This window comes from Gymnoscopelus braueri, assembly GCF_963280865.1.
Source record: "Gymnoscopelus braueri genome assembly, chromosome: 1".
Lineage (NCBI taxonomy): Eukaryota > Metazoa > Chordata > Actinopteri > Myctophiformes > Myctophidae > Gymnoscopelus > Gymnoscopelus braueri.
Genome location: NC_137603.1, coordinates 17,937,293 through 17,958,300, shown reverse-complemented (window position 1 = coordinate 17,958,300; position 21,008 = coordinate 17,937,293). Strand labels below are relative to the sequence as shown.

General features: G+C 42.2%; 1 protein-coding gene across 1 annotated transcript in view; it reads left to right on the top strand.

Annotated features, from left to right (window-relative positions):
* The window catches only part of LOC308082876 (mothers against decapentaplegic homolog 6-like), a 21,549-nt gene extending 1,197 nt beyond the window's left edge, over positions 1 to 20,352 (top strand). Inside the window, exons 2-4 of the mRNA XM_080424942.1 lie at positions 2,796 to 2,849; positions 3,443 to 3,520; positions 19,054 to 20,352. Of these exons, the coding sequence (XP_080281068.1) occupies positions 2,796 to 2,849; positions 3,443 to 3,520; positions 19,054 to 19,697 (776 nt within the window). The 3' untranslated portion in view covers positions 19,698 to 20,352. The remainder of the gene's footprint in view (positions 1 to 2,795; positions 2,850 to 3,442; positions 3,521 to 19,053) is intronic.
* The last annotated feature ends 656 nt before the right edge of the window (positions 20,353 to 21,008 follow it).

Sequence of the window (21,008 nt, the reverse complement as noted above, 5' to 3'; positions counted from 1 at the left end):
CGCTCGCCCCAAAACATAGTCGCCCCCCGGGACAAGTCTGGCGAGCTCGGAACGGTCGCCACCAGGTATTCCTAAACGTATAAGTAAACTATGCCTAAACTTAACCCCAGTAAAACTATACCTAACCTTATTCCTAAACGTAACCTCAGTAAACTATGCCTAAACCTAACCCTAAACGTAACCTTGGTAAAACAGTGCCAAAACCTTACCATATTCTTAAACCTAACCTCAGTAAAACTATGCCTAAACCTAACCTTATTCTTAAACCTAACCTCAGTAAAACTATGCCTAAACCTAACCTTATTCTTAAACCTAACCGCAGTAAAACTATGCCTAAACCTAACCTTATTCTTAAACCTAACCTCAGTAAAACTATGCCTAAACCTAACCTTATTCTTAAACCTAACCTCAGTAAAACTATGCCTAAACCTAACCTTATTCTTAAACCTAACCTCAGTAAAACTATGCCTAAACCTAACCTTATTCTTAAACCTAACCGCAGTAAAACTATGCCTAAACCTAACCTTATTCCTAAACGTAACCTCGGTAAAACTATGCCTAATCCTAGGCCTACTCCTAAACGTAACCTCAGTAAAACTATGGCTAACCCTAAACTTATTTCTAACCTTATCCTGAGTAAAATAATTACAAGAACAGAACAGCTGGTGGCGAGCGGTCCACGAAAAGAATGGAGGCGAGAGTGTTTTGGGGCGAGACTTCCGGTTACCGTTGTTGTTGGGGGGGAGGTGTCCAAGGTAAGCCTCACCTTTAGGCCTGGGAATGATGTAGTGACTGTACTAGTTAGTAGACACCACACATCACTGAACCATATTTTATACAGCATATTAATAAATAAACAGCCGTGAAAACACACAATTTATCCCCCCCTTACATTTATTTCTGGTTTAGAGACTTGGCTCAATGAATCTCGCCACTCGCCCACCACCCCCACACATGCTGTGTAGCCACATGCGGTGCCATTTGTATGTTAAACATATAGTAGAATAATGAAAACATTTATTTTAAAGGTGTTCGTTGGTTTTGTTAACAACCAACTTGTATACCCCCCCCCCATACACGTTTCACACTCTGTCTCTCTCTCACACACACACACACACACACACACACACACACACACACACACACACACACACACACACACACACATTCAAAATATTTGTATAGTAGGCCCAAGCCTAATAAGTCTAACAACAATCTTTAGTTTGTCAAACTATTGTGTTGACACTCGTCACCCAACACATTCGCCCAGCGTTTAAATGTGTTGTTGAGAGCTAGTGTGCAGAAGTTCCACATTATCCATTGAAGACAGTGTTGCCATGTCGGCGTATTATAAGCTACTTTGGCCTTGTTTTTCTGTAAAGTTGCTTGGCCAATATTGGTTGTAGCGGGTTGCGTTTTTTGGGGCTTTTTTCTAACGTGCACTTGCTTATTTAGACTTTATGATTTTAATTATTATTTAAACCAGTGGTTCTCAAATATTTTCATGAAAATGTTTTGTGCCCAGGGGAGCATTTGTGTTAAAATGTTTTTTAAAAAAATTCCACATTTTATTGCAAGTTTTTTTTTGAATAGCCGATGCATGTAGGTTTAAAAGTGCTCATGTGGCCTATTAAGTTGCTTCTTTTGGGCTTGTGTTCCTTGACCTAGTTGCTTATTTCTCTCACAAAATATGGCAACACTGATTGAAGATGGTTCTCAAGTTGCACTTAGCCTCTTATTCTCTGACAGGAGGTCCTCCTCTTGTTATTTAGGTGAAGGAGTGCCGATAATATACAGTTTGCATACGGCTGGCGCCAGACTGACTAGCTGGGTATCTCACTGACTGAGTACTCACTGGCAATTATACTGGCTCTGCTCTTAAAGAGGCAGCAGCCAAAAGACTCTGATGGGGTAGTTCTAGTGGGGGAACTGTCTCACTCCTTTCTATGATTCAGTTTTTTCCCCTGATCCTATTTAGTTATTTCATGACGCAGTGCTGGAAAAAGTACTCAAATGTTTTACTTAAGTAAAAGTATCAATGTAGAAAAAAATCACTTGAGTAAAAGTACAAAAGTATTGGAATCAAAATGTACTTAAAGTACCAAAAGTAGAAAGTACTCATTATGCAGAATGTCCCGTTTCACAAGTTTTCAAATGTATAAAATGTATACAAATCTTTTGAAAATAGCTAAGCTTGTAGATCTGCTATTTTCAAATGGTCGAAATATATAAGGCTGAAGTGGTTACTATGTTTTCTAATAATACTAGTAGGCTAACTAAAGTTTTCAAATAATTGTAGTGGAGTAAAAGTACAATGTTTGCCTCTGAGATGTAGTGGAGTAGCAGTAAAAGTACTGAAAATTGGAAATTGGAAATACTCCAGTAAAGTAAAACATGCCTCAAAGTTGTAGAACAGTACAGTAGCCTACTTGAGTAAATGTACTTAGTTACTTTACACCACTGCTTATGTGTAAGTGGGGGGATTTTGTTTGTAAAAAAGAATGAAAATGTGGAGAAAAGAATAATGAGTAGCCAACCTTTTCAAAGACATGTTAAAACTTAAAGAATGGTTTGGTCCAAACATAGCCTGAGGCTTCAAAGAAAGTCTCCCTCAAAACTATTTGAATTGGATTGTTTCATGTCACCAATGAAGATTCAAAATGAACTTTGTCTTGAAGTTATTTGTCAAATGATACTTTAGGACTATAACATTCACATTCCCAAGTTCAGTGTTATTGTACACAATGATATAGCCTCATGTTTACATTAAATCTCACATGTTCTTGTATTTTCAGAATCACCTCCTCCTCCATACTCTCTGTCCCCTTCAGATGAACACAAGCCACTGGGTGAGTGTGAGACAATGGATGCCACATAGCAAGCCAGTAAATGGCACTGAGGGTGTGACCAAACAGTATATTCTAAGATTTGTGACAAAGATGGACTTAAACAGCTGCTCATGCTCAAGGTTCTGTGACAGAGCCATCAACAGACCTATCACATCACCTTTGTTTTATCTCCTTACGTACGTTGTAAAATCCTCACGGTTCCATTTGGTTCCATTTGTATACTCTCAGAGTTTAAATGAACACTGGGGATTTGACTGTGCAGAGTGCAAGGTCCATTTGGTAACGTTACACTCTCGAGTTAACCACGTTCAACCTGGCGTCCCTATTTTGGGCATGTCTTAGGAAAAACATTTCAAAAGTTGCGAAAATAGCAGATCTACAAGCTCAAAAAGCATCGCAATGTCATGCGTTGCGAGCTTGTAGATCGACTATTTTTTCTATGTTTGCGTGACACCATCTTATGACAAAGTGTAAAATAGAGCACAAGTTGGTTAGATTAACACTTGTACTGTGTAGACTGGTTCAGGCAGTCTTACTGATCCATTGCACGACGATCTAGATTTGACTTGTGTCCTTTTCTCTAAACTCTCTAGACCCAACTCTGTCTTACACTGAAACTGTGGCCCCCCACTACTCTAACTCGCCTCAGATCATGCCAAGAGACTACACAGGTACGTGTCTTTACATTATCATTGTATCGTGACTTTCACATTATTGGCCAACGTGTCAGCACACTGTGAACTGATATTATGGCACACATTGCACATACAGACACAATAACGCACGTGTGCGCATGCACGCACACACTAATGCAGGTTGGACCCACTTATGTTGCATCTCTGTAGAAAGGCTATTAAAACATACATAATCTGCCACTTAAAGCTTCCATTGTCAGAATGAAATCTTATGGGACGTTTGTTATTGGGGAGTGTGTGTGTGTGTGGGGGGGGGGGGGGGGTGTCTCTGGTCTCTCCCTATCACAGCAGTGTAGTCTTTTTCTCTTTCTGTCTTTCTCTCTGCATGGCAAAATATTTCCCCGGGATGAAAGTGCAATAAGATCCGTGTATGTGCTCCCATTCTCCTTTGACTCTGTAGCTGCCCATCCCCCCCTTTTCCCTCTTTCTTCCCTTAAATCCCTCCATTCCGCAATTTGAGCAGTGGAAAGAGGCTGGTATTTTGGGGGGCGGGGAAGTCAAGCAGCTCTGATGAGGAAGAAGTGTACTGTTTGTGTGTGTGTGTGTGTGTGTGTGTGTGTGTGTGTGTGTGTGTGTGTGTGTGTGTGTGTGTGTGTGTGTGTGTGTGTGTGTGTGTGTGTGTGTGTGTGTGTGTGTGTGTGTGTGTGTGTGTGTGTGTGTGTGTGTGCGTGCGTGCGTGCGTGCGTGCGTGCGTGCGTGCGTGCGTGCGTGCGTGCGTGCGTGCGTGCGTGCGTGCGTGCGTGCGTGCGTGCGTGCGTGCGTGCGTGCGTGCGTGCGTGCGTGCGTGCGTGCGTGCGTGCGTGCGTCTGTGCAAGCTTGTGAATGCACACACAGCAGTGCACACATTTGTGTGTGTGTGTGTGTGTGTGTGTGTGTGTGTGTGTGTGTGTGTGTGTGTGTGTGTGTGTGTGTGTGTGTGTGTGTGTGTGTGTGTGTGTGTGTGTGTGTGTGTGTCTGTCTGTGGTTGGGGGGGTGTAGGTGTAGTTGGACAGGAAACAGCCCCCTCTGAATGATGAAACTGGAGCCTTATTTGTTTACATGCTGGAGGGGGGCTTGTAGTGTAGTGAGTTTGTAGGCCCCGTTGATCAACCCCTCCGCCCCCCTTCCTCACTCATTCAATGATTCAATATTTGTATAGTTACATCTTATATACGACTGTACAAGAGTAAAAATTCGTTGTTTCTGGTTCCCCAAATGGTAGCAGCAATGACAACAATAACAAAGCGATAATAAAGAATGGCAACAATAGTTAGAAAAATAGCAAATGTACGTATAATACATTAGTTATAGCACACTTTGAGGTGCTTGAAGGTGCTGTGTGCATGGGTCCTGCTTCTAAGTATCATGTCATGGTATCATAGAGTGCGTTAAATGGTGAACAGGCACCAGTCGATGAGAAACCGAACTTGCGCGGTCGGTGCCGACAGACTAGAGCGTGGAGAGGGGGGAGAGAGGGGGGTAAAGTTTCCGCAGAGAGGAGCTCTCACCTTAAGGTCTATTGGCAGTCAGTCATTTTGTTAGGAGATGAGCCAAGAACTTCAGACACATTTTGTTGGCTGTCTGCTGGTTAATGTTATCTTGTATTTAAGATTGGCTTCTTTTCACTTTGTTTCACTTTGTTTCATGTTTCCACAACATAATTTCTCCCTAGTGTAATTTATTCTCACCATAATAACAACATCATAGCTAGCTTATCTAAGCTAACAGCTGAATAAATGTATCCAGGTAATAGAACAGCTTCATATCATTCACTGTTGTTGTCATTGTCAGCTTGAAACCATCTCGTATTATTAGTCTGGGAACTTTGGGAACTGTATCCACTGGTGTGCAACACACTATTTATTGTGTCTCTGAAGTTCATGTGAGCAGTGTGTCATGACTCATGTGGTGTGAAATTGAGAAACATTTCTCATTGAAAATAAAATGACGTAATTATTTATCATAGTTAACATTTTACTCTTTGCATTGAATTAAATACAACTTTATTGGCCAAGTCCAAATAAGGAATTTGACCTGAACTGGTGAACGTATCCAATATTGACAACATTAGGACACTTGTATGCGCTGGAAGCCAAGTTTGATGTTAATCTCAAATCTATTCTACCTAAGTCAATCAAATGACAGAGTAGCTTGTAATTGGTATATTTGTCACCAAGAGCTAGTCTAGTCTCTATAGTGACTCAGGTACTGAGGGAGAGTGTAGTTCTGTCCATTCTCTGACAGGTGACATCCTTATAAATTACACAAATCTGTGTGAGTGAGTGAGCGAGTGAGTCTGTCTGTGTTTCCCGAGAACTGCCTTACCGATCGACTTCAAACTCGGCGTGCATATCTCAAAGATTGCAGAGTGTGAAGTTGGTCTGATCTGCCAATCTGACCAATATGCCCGTACGTATCTGGGCATACGTATATGGAACCGGTTGTCTTGAACCGCTGACAGAGATGTCCATGATGGGCATAAAACGGACACAGGCAGACAGACATACAGATACAATGCCTGTTGGGAATTGCCTTGGGAATTGCCTTCCCAGGCAGCAGTCTAGTTAACTACAGCAGGGGTCTTCAACCTTTTCAGGCCAGGGACCCCCAAACTGATGGGGAGATGGAGCAGGGACCCCCTACCTCGTAGGGTAGGGGGGGCTACACATATATTGTATATTTATGTATACAATTGTGTTTTATATTGCCTGCTCCTATACGCACCTGCACCAGTAGGTGTGCAAAATAAAAATTCTCTACAATAATGTATAAACATACCATGTTATTGTGCATTGTGCCTCCATTTATCTGTTTGCTATGGATTCATGTTATGTTTAAAGACAATTTGACATTTTGGGGGAATTTTTTAAGTTTTTTTTTTTCAAACAAAAATATTGTTTAATCAAACAACAATTTCACGGACCCCCTGCAGTACCTCCGTGGACCCTCTAGGGGTCGCGGACCCCCTGTTGAAGACCTCTGAACTACAGTATATTCACACAGCGGCCATTTTGCTCTTACTTCATAATTGGCCCTGACCGAGTATGAAGTAAGAGCAAAATGGCCGCTCTGTGAATATGGTCAATTGTGGAATTAGATGTTTACTCACAAGTGTGTGTGTGCATGCGTGTGTATTTGTGTGTGGTCTCTCCTTCCCTTGCCCCCATAGCAGAACACTGGAGCAGGGAGGTGGTTCTTTAGCCAAGAAGTGCATGTGAACTGGAATGACAATTGGCTCAATAGGGGTGGCCAGGGAACTTGCAAGTAATTTGTGTTGTGATGGGCCATGACCTCCGTTTCTGTTTACAGCAGGAAGAATAATTGGAGAAGTGGGAAATATAAGACAGAACTCACAATAATTAGCTAAAGAATCTAATTCAAACCTGATGTTGTAAGAAGTTGCATGACTTGCATCTTTCAAAAATGTTGAAATCATCTTTTATGTGCAAGAGATACGTTTTTTATATTTTGTGTAGTATAATGTTAACATATAGCCTTGGGTTTAGTTTTATTTATTTATTTAAAAAATACAACCAAAAGCATAGCTTTTGAATGCGCTGCAGCAGGGTGTGGTGTGGTCTATACATACCTTTGCCCTGGCCTCTTTTATCATTCTATCAGTTAACATTCCCCTTGAAGCCACAGCAGAAGGCTTTCCTTTGAAAATGGAAATGTCAACTTGAAGCTTATAGGAGCCCTATAGCTAAGTCGGCTATCCCTCTGTGCTTCCAACAAAACATGTCATTGCATTGCTTATTGTTAAGCTCTTCAACAACAGTGTGCATAAAAGTCTCTCTCTCTCTCTTTCTCTCTCTGTGAGTGTGTGTGAGAGAGAGTGAGTGAGCGTATGTGTGTCTTCAATGAGAGAGAGGGAGAGGGAGAGGAATTTCTGTCTGGCTCAGAGATAAGATCAGCTCAGAGAACTCACATAGGGGTTCCACAAGGATAAAGACTCTCTCTCTCTCACACACACATGCGCACGCACGCACGCACGCACGCACGCACGCACGCACGCACGCACACACACACACACACACACACACAGTAATAAGTATGTTGTGTCAAACAGAACTTGTATTCTTTTTTTCTGAATATACATGCATTGTGATAAGAACGCTGGCCATCCACACTGCTTTAATGATCTCTATATTTCATTATTTTCCTTCTTGATGCTTTTAATGCGTAAATTACCATCCATGAAATTCAATGTGAATTGATCCAAACTCTGTGCCTGAACCAAATTCAAACACAAGAAGCAGATCATTGTGGGTCTTATTGTCATGTGGACAGTTGCCATTTTCCCGTAGCACGTTCAAATTCAAATGTGTGACCAATCGAACTAATCACAGGGTGCGAGAGAAATATCACATACCATTTGAGAACTTTTTTGGGGGGGGGCGGGAGCACCAGGTACAGTGTAGAGAGACAGGAAATATAGAGCGAGTAGGGGACTGACATACAGCAAATGGTCCGGCCAGCCAGGAATCGAACCAGGCACTCGCTGTCAGGCGTTAAAGCCCATGTGGTATGCGTCCTAACCACTCGGGTATCGGGTCGCCCAACAATCATTATTTTAAAGCGGTATTGTTTTTATCAATCAGATCAGTCAACCTTCCCCATGTCACTAATGTCAAAAACGAAATAATACAAATCATGTTTACCGGTGCCATTGGGTTACTACTCTGAAACACACCACGGTATCTAAAGCTATTCTACACTAGCCATAATTTGAGTCTATATTCTTCACAGACCGGACATTAATGTGGCTGAAGTCCTGAAGTAAGACGAGCAGACCACTCCCTCACTGCCCTCAGTAATCATATTTTGGTGGCTTGTTTGTTTAAGCAGAGCAAGGTATCGGCCAAACATCCTGTCTCAGAGCCCTGTCTGCACTCGCTGCAGCGTTAACCCCATGAATTGGCCCTTTGACTGATGGGGGCACAGCCCAGGAATGTTGGGAAATTGGGAAGGTGAGGGGGAGTAGGGTCTGAGAGTAAAAACGGGTATAGGGGGTTGGGCTCTCTGGAGAGTGACAGCTTATACATGTTTGAACATACCACCGTGAAAACTTAAAAACATTTAGAGCAGAGTAGATGTACTTGAAGTAAAATAATATATAATAGTGTATTACTTATAGCCGTACCAGCATGACCACATCATCATACAGTTTTAGTTTTGTCAAGAGGGCTTGAGTCAGGCAGAGTTAACGGCTCAAGTGCAGTCTCATTTACAGACGGACATGGTTGGATAAGGTTTTGTAAATGATCTACGGAGGCCGTAAGCATGCAGTCTTAAGCCCGCAAGGTTAGGCTCTGGTTCAAAGTTGGTCAAGCATTTGTATTTAATGAGACATTATTCCATACAAACTGGCCAAGAAGTTACCTTAATGTCGTGGATTGTAAGCAGTGAGTGAGTCCACACAGCCCACCAAAGACTGAAAAGAAAAGGCAAAACCATCAACACAGAAGGAAACATCCACATTGTACTCCATCTAGTGAGAATCTATTTGTCTCTGTGTGGACGGGGGCCTCTCAGTGACCCGAACCTCCAGCCTGTTCACTGGCACGCGTACAACACTTGCTCTTATGCCTGACTGAGACACATTAGACTATGGAATTCAACATCAAGTGCCGGGCCATTAACCATTTGCCATTTCCTCAAATATTTTCCACCACGGTTCTTTTTCACTACAAATAGAGCATGCTGCTGCTACATTTCAAGCCGGCCTTGCAAAGCTCAAAATTTCTTAGAATTACCTAAATTGTTGCGTCTATCCAACCACCAATTGTCAGAGACATACAGGGTGTGTTATCATCTATTTATAGAAGTTCTTACAATACGGAATAGTGCTTTTTCATTGTACTTTATGTCATTTTCTTTGGGGGGGGGGGGGACACTCAACTTGAATTTGGTCTTTTAGGCACCCAAATCTATGAAACAACATGATAACCTCATTAGAACTTAATCAAATGTGAGGAAACGGGCCACAACTCCATACAAAATGTGTGGAAAGTAGGTTATTCAGAGGATCTAAATTTGATTCTGCTCAATCTAAACCATGGCTATTTCAGATTATGAATGGGTCTCTATAAATGTTTTCCCCATGTTGCCACTTATTCAAATAAATTACAGCTTCTCTATAAAAATCCCAATTTGTTTTTTTCGTTTGAATTCCATTTCTCAACCCCAGTTTTGTGAATCCATCAGTTTTCCCCCACAAAACTGAAAGCACTGAAACCCGTAACTACATTTCCTTTCCTTGAAGCTCAAATAACCAGCTTCTTACTGTATGTGTTTTAGATTAGGTTTAGATGGTGTGGGTCAAACCTCTCTGTTGACATATTGTCAGAAGTTTTCAAGTACAGTAAGGAGGAAAGTTGAAGTTCACTTGGCCTTTTTGTTTGGCTTCTTTGTTTTGTTTAACCCATTAAGACCTGAGGCCGATTCTACAAATGTCTTATAAATCCTAACAGTTTTTTTATGTTGCTGTATCGGTGGTTCTCAAACTTTTTCATGTCAAGGACCCCCAAAATGATATGTATTTGGCCGGCGGACCCCATCTCAAAATATCTTGGTCCAGTGACCCCCAGAAGCAAAGATTTGAGTTACAAATGCTCACTTAAAAAATATATACATGTGCAAAGATTTGCACAAATTTTCATGATTTTTCAAAATAGTAGATCTGCTATTTTTGAATGGCCAAATAAATCTTAAAATGACACAGATTCTTTCCTGGCCTAATTGGGTTAAATCTCACATACCCAGTCAGTGAACCCCATGTTGTTTCTGTATTTTAAAATTGAAGATAAACTCTGAAGTTTGGGTGTTTCTCAAACTTAACTGTGTGAAATCGATTTGGTAGGGTAATGACCTCTCTCTAACCAAGGAACATGGAAGTCTTGAGACATGATGGTGATTTTATTAGGAATCCTCTCCCCCTTTTAGTGGTTCATTGTAATAACATATCTTAGTTTATTCACTGTGCACCCTTCTTCTTTGCCCTGTTTTTGTTCATGATTCCCTTTTCATGGCTCATTTTTTTGTAGTCATTGTGTGAGTTTCTCTTATTCCCTTTTTTCTTCTTTCTATCTTTCTTTCTCTCTCTCTCTCTCTCTCTCTCTCTCTCTCTCTCTCCTCTCTCTCTCTCTCTCTCTCTCTCTCTCTCTCTCTCTCTCTTCGTCTCTCTCATCTCTCTCTCTCTCTCTCTCTGTCCATGGATGTTGTCAGGCATCACAATTTAAAATAAGGTTTAAATTACAGGACTGGCTGTGGCTTTCCGTTGTTCCCTCAGAGTTTTTGCCAGCTCGCATTTGCTCCTAATGGAATCCTGCCATGTTGCTGAACCTAAAGATTCTTTGCAGATGTCGACAGCCTCTGACTCTGTGAAATGTTGAAACTGTCGCATGTGCTGTGTGCTTTGAATGCAATGCTTTAGTTGAGTTTGTTTTAGGGAAGCGCCATTTGTCTGACTGTAGCTTCCTTTATGTAGATAATGAAAGAGATAATATGTGTATTTATAGCTGGGCATACATGATGTGTGCATGCATGTACTGTAGTGTGTGGTGTGTGTGTGTGTGTGTGTGTGTGTGTGTGGTGTGTGTGCGTGTGCGTGTGTGTGCGTGTGTGTGTGTGACAGTTTACTTTGATGTGATATTCAAATGGTATTTGGTGTGATCTGAAAAAACAGATGAAACTTGAATACATGGTGCAATTCAGTTACTCGTTCATTCGGTCATGCAGCAGTTTGAGCAGAATCACACTCAAATTAAGGTTAAAGGACCACTTCACTCCATTCATATAAATGGTCCTCACTAATGCTCATAATATAGTAACATTTGTGTCTACTCGGTCTGTGTCTCAGAGGAGGGCTGTGGACAGTTAAGAAAACCTGCCTACCCGTGACATCATCGGCAGACAGGTTTGGTCATTTCAAACAAGAGTTCAAACTTTTATTTTATTTTGTATCAATGCAAGAACAATGGCTTGTATTATATCATACCAACTTTCCAGGAAGAGAAAGCCCGGCATCCCCACTGATAATGTCACTGATAGACAGGTTTCTGAACAGTCCACACAGCCCATGGAGACACAGAGTGAGTAGATGGTAATTTTACCATCTTATACTGAGCATATATAAGTAAGGACCAATTATATGAAGATAACGTGAAGTGTTTGTTTAATTAAAGGTGAGCTGGCAGTGTATGATTAATTGTTTACCTTATAATGACATTTCATATTTGAAGAGAGACTTTTTGTCAATGACAAAGGAGATTTTAACATAGGTCAAAAGAAATGTGCTGACATGTGGATAAAGACAAACACACCTCAGACATTAGGTTTCTGTGTTATGAAGTGGACATATTGAAATTGCATATAGCAAATGTACACCATTTACCGAGGTTAGTTTGGGTAACTGTGTATTTAACTGTACATATTACACAGTACAGTTAAAGTAAGTGGAAATGTGTAGTGTGAGATTTTCATTTTCATTATGTTAGTTGCCTGTGCGGCTTCCATTCTGGGACTATAGTTAAGCTCCTGACGGTACTGTATTTAGCAGTAAGTGTACATATACCGTTTCCCCAAGTTTTCTGTAACATTATTAGAGATAGAGAATTTCATAGTTAATAGTGTAACAAATGGGTCCTGATCTATTACCAAGAGACGACTATGATTGTCTTACATGGAGTGAGGGACGGTCTATTCAGGGGCCATATAGTACCATGTGAAAATAGAGACTTGTCAGTTTGACCCCTTTGGCTGACTGGCTGAGTGGGGAGGAAGTGTTGAGGAAAAGGGCCTGTCCAGGAATGTGTTTCAGAGTGGAGGGGGCTCAGCTAGCTCTGGTTCTCTCTCTCTCTCTCTCTCTCTCTCTCTCTCTCTCTCTCTCTCTCTCTCTCTCTCTCTCTCTCTCTCTCATCTCTCTCTCTCTCTCTCTCTCTCTCTAGTATCTAGTAAATATTTACTGTGATTTCAAACTTTTACCCGGACTTACATGGTTAGAGGCTAATTTAGTTTTTGGCTTAAATACTTTTGGCCATTAAATCATATTGTCAATCATAAATAAAAACCCACAGCAATAATAGACATGAACAGGAACAGATGTAGACAGTTGGGCTTACAACGTTAAAGGAATAGTTCACTCAGAAATTACTTTATTTCTACCGTTTACTTACCCGATGATGTCTTTCAGTCACGGAGAGTTTTCGTTTGTAAAATATTCCTTAACGGTGAATGAAGATTCCAAAAATGGAGAAAAAACTTGATGAATGGAATTAATCAGAGACCCTATCTAACAACAGCAAAGCTATCAGTAATCTGCCTATAAACTCCAAAACACCGCTCATAGTGTGTCCCAAATGTCTTCTATCATTTTGTATAAAGCTCCAGTAAAAACAGCTTCTTCTTCTTGATGAAAATAAACGTTTTAAACCCGGTTCAAACCATGACATGCATGAGCGAAGAACGTGCATGGGCGTGCCCGTGGGGTTCAACCGGAGCTCAATCAGACGCACGCGAGCGCCCAGGTGCGTGCGTTTTTCATGCATGAGACCTTTAGCTCGGAAGTGTTTAAAAAGTGTATTTTCATCAAAAAGAAGACTCCTACCAATCACAGCATGAGAATAGAGGTGTGTTGATAAATCTGGCGGCTGCAACCGATAGTCATTTAAATAACACGCCCTTAAATATTCTCGAAACGAATATTACCAAAAAAAGCATAGAAAGCCAATAAGAAAGAGCAACTTTCCCCCGCCCGCCTCGCCACCTGTGTCATCTCCGCATCCTCACACACACACACACACACACACACACACACACACACACACACACACACACACACACACACACACACACACACACACACACACACACACACACACACTCACACACTTGCATACAAGGCCAAAGCTGTGTGTGCATTTTGGCACACTGTGGAAACTGCAGTCCCACAGTGTTTGCCAGTGGGATTACCATGTATTCCGTGACGATATAATCTTTGTCAAATAGTACATGAATGACACCAATCCCATTATCATGAATGGAATACTTTTTGTATCAATTTATTTAACCCATTATACCAAGCAGTGCGCGCTCGATCGAGTGGAGACACTGCTGTTTTGCTAAATAAAGCCGTGAGTCACACCTTTTGTATTATTTAACACGCTAACCTTCATATGAGTTCCATGAATGGATAACCATGCAGAATACTTGCTTCAGGCTGCAATACCAGTCTTCTAGAGACATTCTCTATTCACTTTTGTTTGAGAAAAACTTTTGAAAATCAGAACTGTAAATTATGAAGTTTGAAAGTTGAGTGCGGTTTAAAAGAAGAAGAAGAGAAGAAATGTTCTAAACTTAAGACAATGGAGCCTGATTTTCACCCATATGATTGGTGCTGAATAGAGTTCTTAGAGGAAGCTTGTCTTACTGACTCAGATGGAATTAAGTAAGCTAAATGAAATAACAACTTGGGACAAAACAGGATAAAGACAGGGAAAAGTGATGTACATATTTATATGATAAATAGATGTTCTCGCATTTTATAATTTCCTACTCTGCAGGACAAACCTGCCTTCCTTGTGCTGTGCACTCCATAGCGCACTTTGATGTGACAGAAATGCAGGAAACGGGTTGCTTTCTCGCTTCCTGTTGAAGGAGATGGACCGAGGCTTTCTAGACTTGCCTTCGAGTACTTCTTAGGAATTTTACAGGAGAGGACGGTACCTTTCCTGTGGTTTTGTTTACCCGTGGCCTCTAGGTATGTAGGCCTATTTGTATGACTGGGCAATATGATTGACTGGAGGCAGAGACTTGCCTCCCTGACTGTCTTCTTAAGTGAAAAGCCTAAATGAAGGGCTCTGCTGATAAGATGCCTAATCACTCTCTGCACTGCATCACAAGATACATAGCACAATGGAGAGGGACAGACAGAAAAAACTGTATGCGTGTATTGTGTGCAAGAACTTGTGTGTGTGTGTGTGTGTGCTCCAGTAACATCCTGAGTGGTAATTTAACCTGTAAGGGTCCATTTATACACAAGAGTTAAATTAACCATCAGGATTGTACTGTGTATGTGCATGCACATATTTGCGTGTGTTCGCGCAGGAAGGCCCCTGTTGTATGCTACTGTAAAGTCCATGTCTGGCTGATAACACAGCCCTCTGATGGCAGAGATAGTCCAGACGCCAGCCTAAATGTGGCTTGCTGGATTGAAGTTGCTCTGTAATGATAGTTGTCTCAAACAACACAGAGCCTACCATTCGCAGCCAGGGAGGGGTGTTTTTGCTTTTGCCTTTATTTTTACAGTGTTTTTTTTCCCCTTCTGGGAGTGGGGTGGGGTGGGGGGTGAGGAAGTTTAATCGAAACAAAGCATCTTGGTCATAAATAATGGAGGGGAGGGGCCCAGGTTTGTCAGTAGCTGAATTCTACCCGAACCGCCCACCTCAAACCACCCGCTTCTTTCAACGCAGTGGAAGAGTCTAATAACTGGAGGGGAATCTAATCCTTGGCACTGGATGAAAGACATGCATGGCTCTCTTTCCCTCCCTCACCCCCCCTCTCACTCTGTCTCTGTCTCTCCCCCTCCACTTTTTCCATGGATGCTGGTTATGGTTGGCAGGGTATCTCTCTCTCTCTCTCTCTCTCTCTCTCTCTCTCTCTCTCTCTCTCTCTCTCTCTCTCTCTCTTTCTCACCAACTTTCCTTACCTCCATACTAGTTGAGGCTGGCAGGAGTCTGTGTGCCTACATTTGGAGGGAGAGGTGCAAAGCAGGGAGTTCAGTTCTGGGCAAAACCCCCATGGGGAGAAAGAGAAAGAATTGAAGTGGGAGAGTCACGGGCGTTGTGCTGGTTTGAAGCCCTGGTTCAAGAGCCTGTGGGGAGCCTGTGGGGAACCGGCAGGAAACTGCTTCTTTGACCCCTGAACTTGGATTGCCACTATTTTCCACAAAAAAAACGAAACAAAACCAAAACTCGCTTTACTCTGAGATCTTCATTCATAGTTCAACTTTACAAACATTCTTCATGGTGAATGACATCACGTGGCAAGATTCATGACTCTTTGAAAATATTGGTTGTTGCATTTTTTTTGCATCATTGTATAGCCCACCAACCCCCCCAACACACGCACGCACGCATGCACACGCACACACACAAACACACACTTTTTAAAAGTAAAAAGAGTATGTTTTACTGGGCTTTCCATGAGATTGGCACTAAAAGAGGGTGATTTTGAAAATGCAATAACAAAAGCTACTTATCTAATTGGTAAACAGAGCTGTTAAATGGTGGTTGGGTTAAATGGTTGCAGAACACTGTAATTGCTGCCAGCCCTCTCTCTCCCTCCCTCTGTCTTTAACACCCACACACACAGATGAAGACATGGAAGCATAAACACACGCACACACACACACACACACGCTCGCGCACGCACGCTCACACACACACACACACACACACACACACACACACACACACACACACACACACACACACACACACACACACACACACACACACACACACACACACACATTTTCTTTCACTTCCTAAAGCCAAACATAAATATACAGGTAACCTCAGATTTGAACCCTTATTTATAAATTTCATTGACAGAGTTTGCAGCCTTTCACCTCTCGTTCCTCGCCACTCTCCTCACACAAGCTCATTATACTTAAGTTGGATGATAGCCAAGGTGAGGATGATGACACCTATTAGATGTGTGCCAAAAAGCATTATGACATGGTCTACTGCAAGAGCTGTCAAATACCAGCGGAAACTTTGATTTAGTATTGAATGTAACGTCACAATGTAACACTCCATCCATTTTATCTGTAATAATTTAAACCACTTAGGGTATACATTTTATCATAATTGTAAAAATCTTAATTAAAGTCTAAGCCTTCATAATAATTCAATGTTATAGTAACATTGTAATGTACATGGATTGTTTATCTTGCTTTGCTCTGTTGTTAATGTTAACAAAGTGATAAATGAAATGCACACGCCAAGCTAATATTTGAATACTGCTAATGTTGAGCGCTCTGTAGTTGGACCCTTTTATGGGACCATTTGGTTACATTTGTTCACTCTCAGAGTTCAATTAATACTGAGAATTTTATTGTGTATTTTGGTTTATGTCTACTTTGGGAATCAGTTTGATAGTGAGCTCACATAAAGTCTCCCTGTGTTTCCGCAGACATGTTTGTGTTGCCTTATTACAGGGAAGAGCATGGCTTGTAAAAGTGTGTGACTGTGTGTGTATGTGTGTAAAAAGAGAAAGAGAGAGATTCCGCTAGTTGAGCAGCCTGCTCTCTCTTATTTGTGAGCTGTAAAACCTCCAGACCGCAGGAGTTGCCAGCCTGGAATATTTACTAATGACACACGTGGGCCTCAGATGAGAAGCACAATTTTGAGAAACAAAAAAAAGTGTGTGTGTGTGTTTGTGATGGATGCACTGTTTGGATCAGCAGGCCTAATTTCTGTGTTCGTTTGTGTGAGGCGATAGCTCATCAACCACTGCACATGCCTGTGTGTATCAGCTACACACACACACACACACGCGCGCGCGCGCACACACGCACGCACGCACGCACGCACGCACGCACGCGCACACACACACACACACACACACACACACACACACACACTCATATATAGCCCCCCGACATTCATCTCCCTTAAACATCATCAACCCCCTCCTTACACCCCCGTAAACTAAAATGGCTGGTGTGCTAACAGAGCTAGCCTAATCTCTGCCCCAGTTTCACAAAAAAAAACAGCTTGTTAATGGGAAAAGGGCAACCATTCTGGCCCCTGATAGAAGAAGGGGGAGCCGTGCTAGCTGGCGTATGAAAGGAATGGGGCCACAAGCACATGGGCCTTTAAATCCTCTATGTCAATAGAGTCTCTGGAGCAAAATAATGGCATCACTCTGTGTGGGAGTTAATGCGAGCTGATAGCATGGGGGCTGGGGGGTCAGGGGTTCATGGGCTTGTGCTGGGTTGTCAGGGAGCTGAATGCTGGGCACCCCCCCAGCTCACCCATATGGTATAGGGACAGGGATTGAGGCCACGAGACATTCAGCCCTCTCTGGACCTAAAGATTGTAATGGTCACAGTTGTTTTGATAGAAGTAGGAAATTGAAATCTGCTTTTGGTGATCAATTAAAGATTGTCGACAGATGTATACAGTATATTACATTAACTTGAGATTTTCATTAATTGGAAGGCTGTGAATGGTAGAGTGTGGTGGTGAATGAAAACCTCCCTTCATGAGATGGGAACTTCCTCTCCCATCGCCTCTTTCCACAAAGTAACAAAATTCAGTTGCATTGTTGAAAAACAACTGACATACGGTAATTACAAAATATACATATGGCACCAGTGGCCTTGTGGTTAGAGTGTCCGCCTTGAGATTGAGAGGTCAGGGTTTGATATCCCCAGCCGGGTGAAACCTACAAAAATTAGACCCAATGCCTCCCTGCTTAGCATTCAGCATCAAGGGTTGGATTGGGGGTAAGTCCCTGTGACATACTAGTGTCATGTCCAGGGGATGTACTCCTACATCAAGCCGCCTCACGCTACAGAAACAGGAGATAGGCTCCGGCCACATGGCTCAGCAAGGCTTACGTACTTTATATACATATAGACTATCACCCAGGAATTTGGTATTCCCGAGGCAGGCTGCATCAGGCTGATATGCTAGCCCGCAGTTGGACATGAAGGGCAATGACGAATGCTGGTAGATAATTTATACCCATAGCCTTATTCATTCACAAAGACAACAAGAAAATAGCATTTGATCAACTCTTTAGTTGAGTAAATAATAGATTAACCTATTAACCTTAACTGTTAACGATGAACTGCCAGAGTTTCATACATATTTGAGTTCCTTCAGCAACAAGGTCACTCGTGATGCTTATTCACCCTGTGGTGGCACTTTAGCTGCAATAACTGGTCAGCTCAGCGGTTGCATAAACTCTTGGGAAGATGCAGTTTTAGTTTGCGCTGATCGCTGTAAAGCCACTAGGGAAGATACAGCAACTGACCAATCAGCGCAAGCTTATCACCCTCTCTGTACTAATACTATTATCACTCACTTCATCCAGTTCACTCACTTCACGCAAATAAAGGCTGGGTGTGTGATTAAGTGCAGTACAATATCTACAATATCTAAGCAATAGTATTGCAATATTTTCAACTGCTCTGTACAATATTATATGATATACATGCCTTATATCATCACAACATACACATATACAAAAAATACTTGTCACATTGCTCGCATTTTTCTCACTAACCTTAACCGATATTCATATTCCTATTTTCACTTTAATACTTAAATGTAAATCATACTCTTATCTTTTATGTTCTTTTATTTCACCGTATATATGTCTTTTCTCTGTCTGAGAGTAATTCACTGAGTAAAAATCCTCGTATGTGAACATGCTTGGCCAATAATCAGATCTGATTCTGGTACAACAAGCACTCACAATAATCCTTCCTCTCTTTTCTGTTTCATGTGCTTCAGACACTGGTACCTCCCTGGGCTCCACGACGTCCGGCGGTCGCCGCTCTCACTGGTGCAGCGTCGCCTACTGGGAGCAGCGGACGCGCGTGGGTCGCCTCTACCCGGCCCACGAGCCCTCTCTCAGCATATTCTACGACCTACCTCAGGGCACGGGCCTCTGCCTGGGCCAGCTCCACACCAACTCCCACCATAGTCACCAGGACAACGCCGGCAACAGCGGCGCTCTGCCGCTTCACGGCAACCGTCTCCATGGAAGCGGAAGTGGGACGGGCAGCGGTGTGCAACAGATACGCAGCAAAATCGGCTACGGCATAGTGCTGAGCCGGGAGCCAGATGGCGTGTGGTTGTACAACCGCAGCCAGCACCCGGTGTTCGTCCATTCACCCACTCTGGACCTGCCCAGCGCCCGGGGACTGGGACTGTGTGTGAAGAGGGTGATGCCAGGTTACTCCCTCAAGGTATTTGACTATGAGCGCTCCAGCTGGATTGTGGAACACGGCGTAAAGCCTGAGTGCCAGGAGGGTCCCTGGGACCCCCACAGTGTCCGCATCAGCTTTGCCAAGGGCTGGGGCCCCTGCTACTCCAGACAGTTTATCACCTCTTGCCCCTGCTGGCTGGAGGTGCTGCTCAACAACCACAGATAGCACACACACACACACTCACACACACACACACACGCACGCACGCACGCACGCACGCACGCACGCACGCACGCACGCACGCACGCACGCACGCACACACACACACACACACACACACACACACACACACACACACACACACACACACACACACACACACACACACACACACACACACACACACACACACACACACACACACACACACACACACACACACACACACAGATGGGGTGCAACTGAATCCAAGCACTAGATTTCATCATTACCTGTGAAGTTGATCAACGGTATTTCATATATTTTTTTTAAACGCATTTATTCTTTTTTGTCATGAGTACTTTATTTTAAATTCATCTCACTCAAGGTGGCAGCCAGAAAATGTAAACTTAGAAAACATCTAAATATCAATCTCTTTTGCTGGCACAGGCCACACCCACAGGCCACATGCATTTGAAAAAAGACAATATGCAAATACAAAACATTTGTTCTTAAATACATAGATATGGTACAGTACAACCCCTCCAACATGCACGCACGCACGCACGCACACACACGCACACACGCGCGCGCACACACACACACACACACACACACACACACACACACACACACACACACACACACACACACACACACACACACACACACAGACACAGACCAGAGTCACATGTGAGGTTTCTCAAACAAGTAACCTAAATATAATCTACCTAGATTTAATATAAGACTTTATATATTATATAAAATATATTATACTTGTAAATACTTGAGTCATTTTTACAATGCAATTATTTATGTGTAATGTGTACATGGACAAAATAAAAGGAACAGGAACATGCACTTTTGATTCTACATAATGCTTTACTGAGTTTTTCAGTGTCTTTGAAAGTAGGTAAACTGCAAAAATAAGACAAAGCTGGTTTATGTTCTCATGATTTACCCAATTCTTGAAAAAGTATGTCATTCACACATCGACAATAAAGTATTGATATTATATAAATGGATTTGTGTTGGTTTTATTTTATACCAGTGCTATACAGTAATTACTGCTGTTCAGTAGTCATTGATGCACAGTTGTACCTCGACAACGTCTTACATTTTTGAATTTTATATATATATATATATATATATATTAGGGGTGGGACGATATATCGATATATCGATATATCGCGATACTTTCTCCCGCGATAAATAATCGATATACTGCCGAAAAATATCGATATTTACTTTTACTTTTTTTTTAGTTTGTGATACGTTGTTTTTCCTACTCTGTATTTGTGTAATGATGATTGTGAACTGTTTGGTGCTATTTTATGT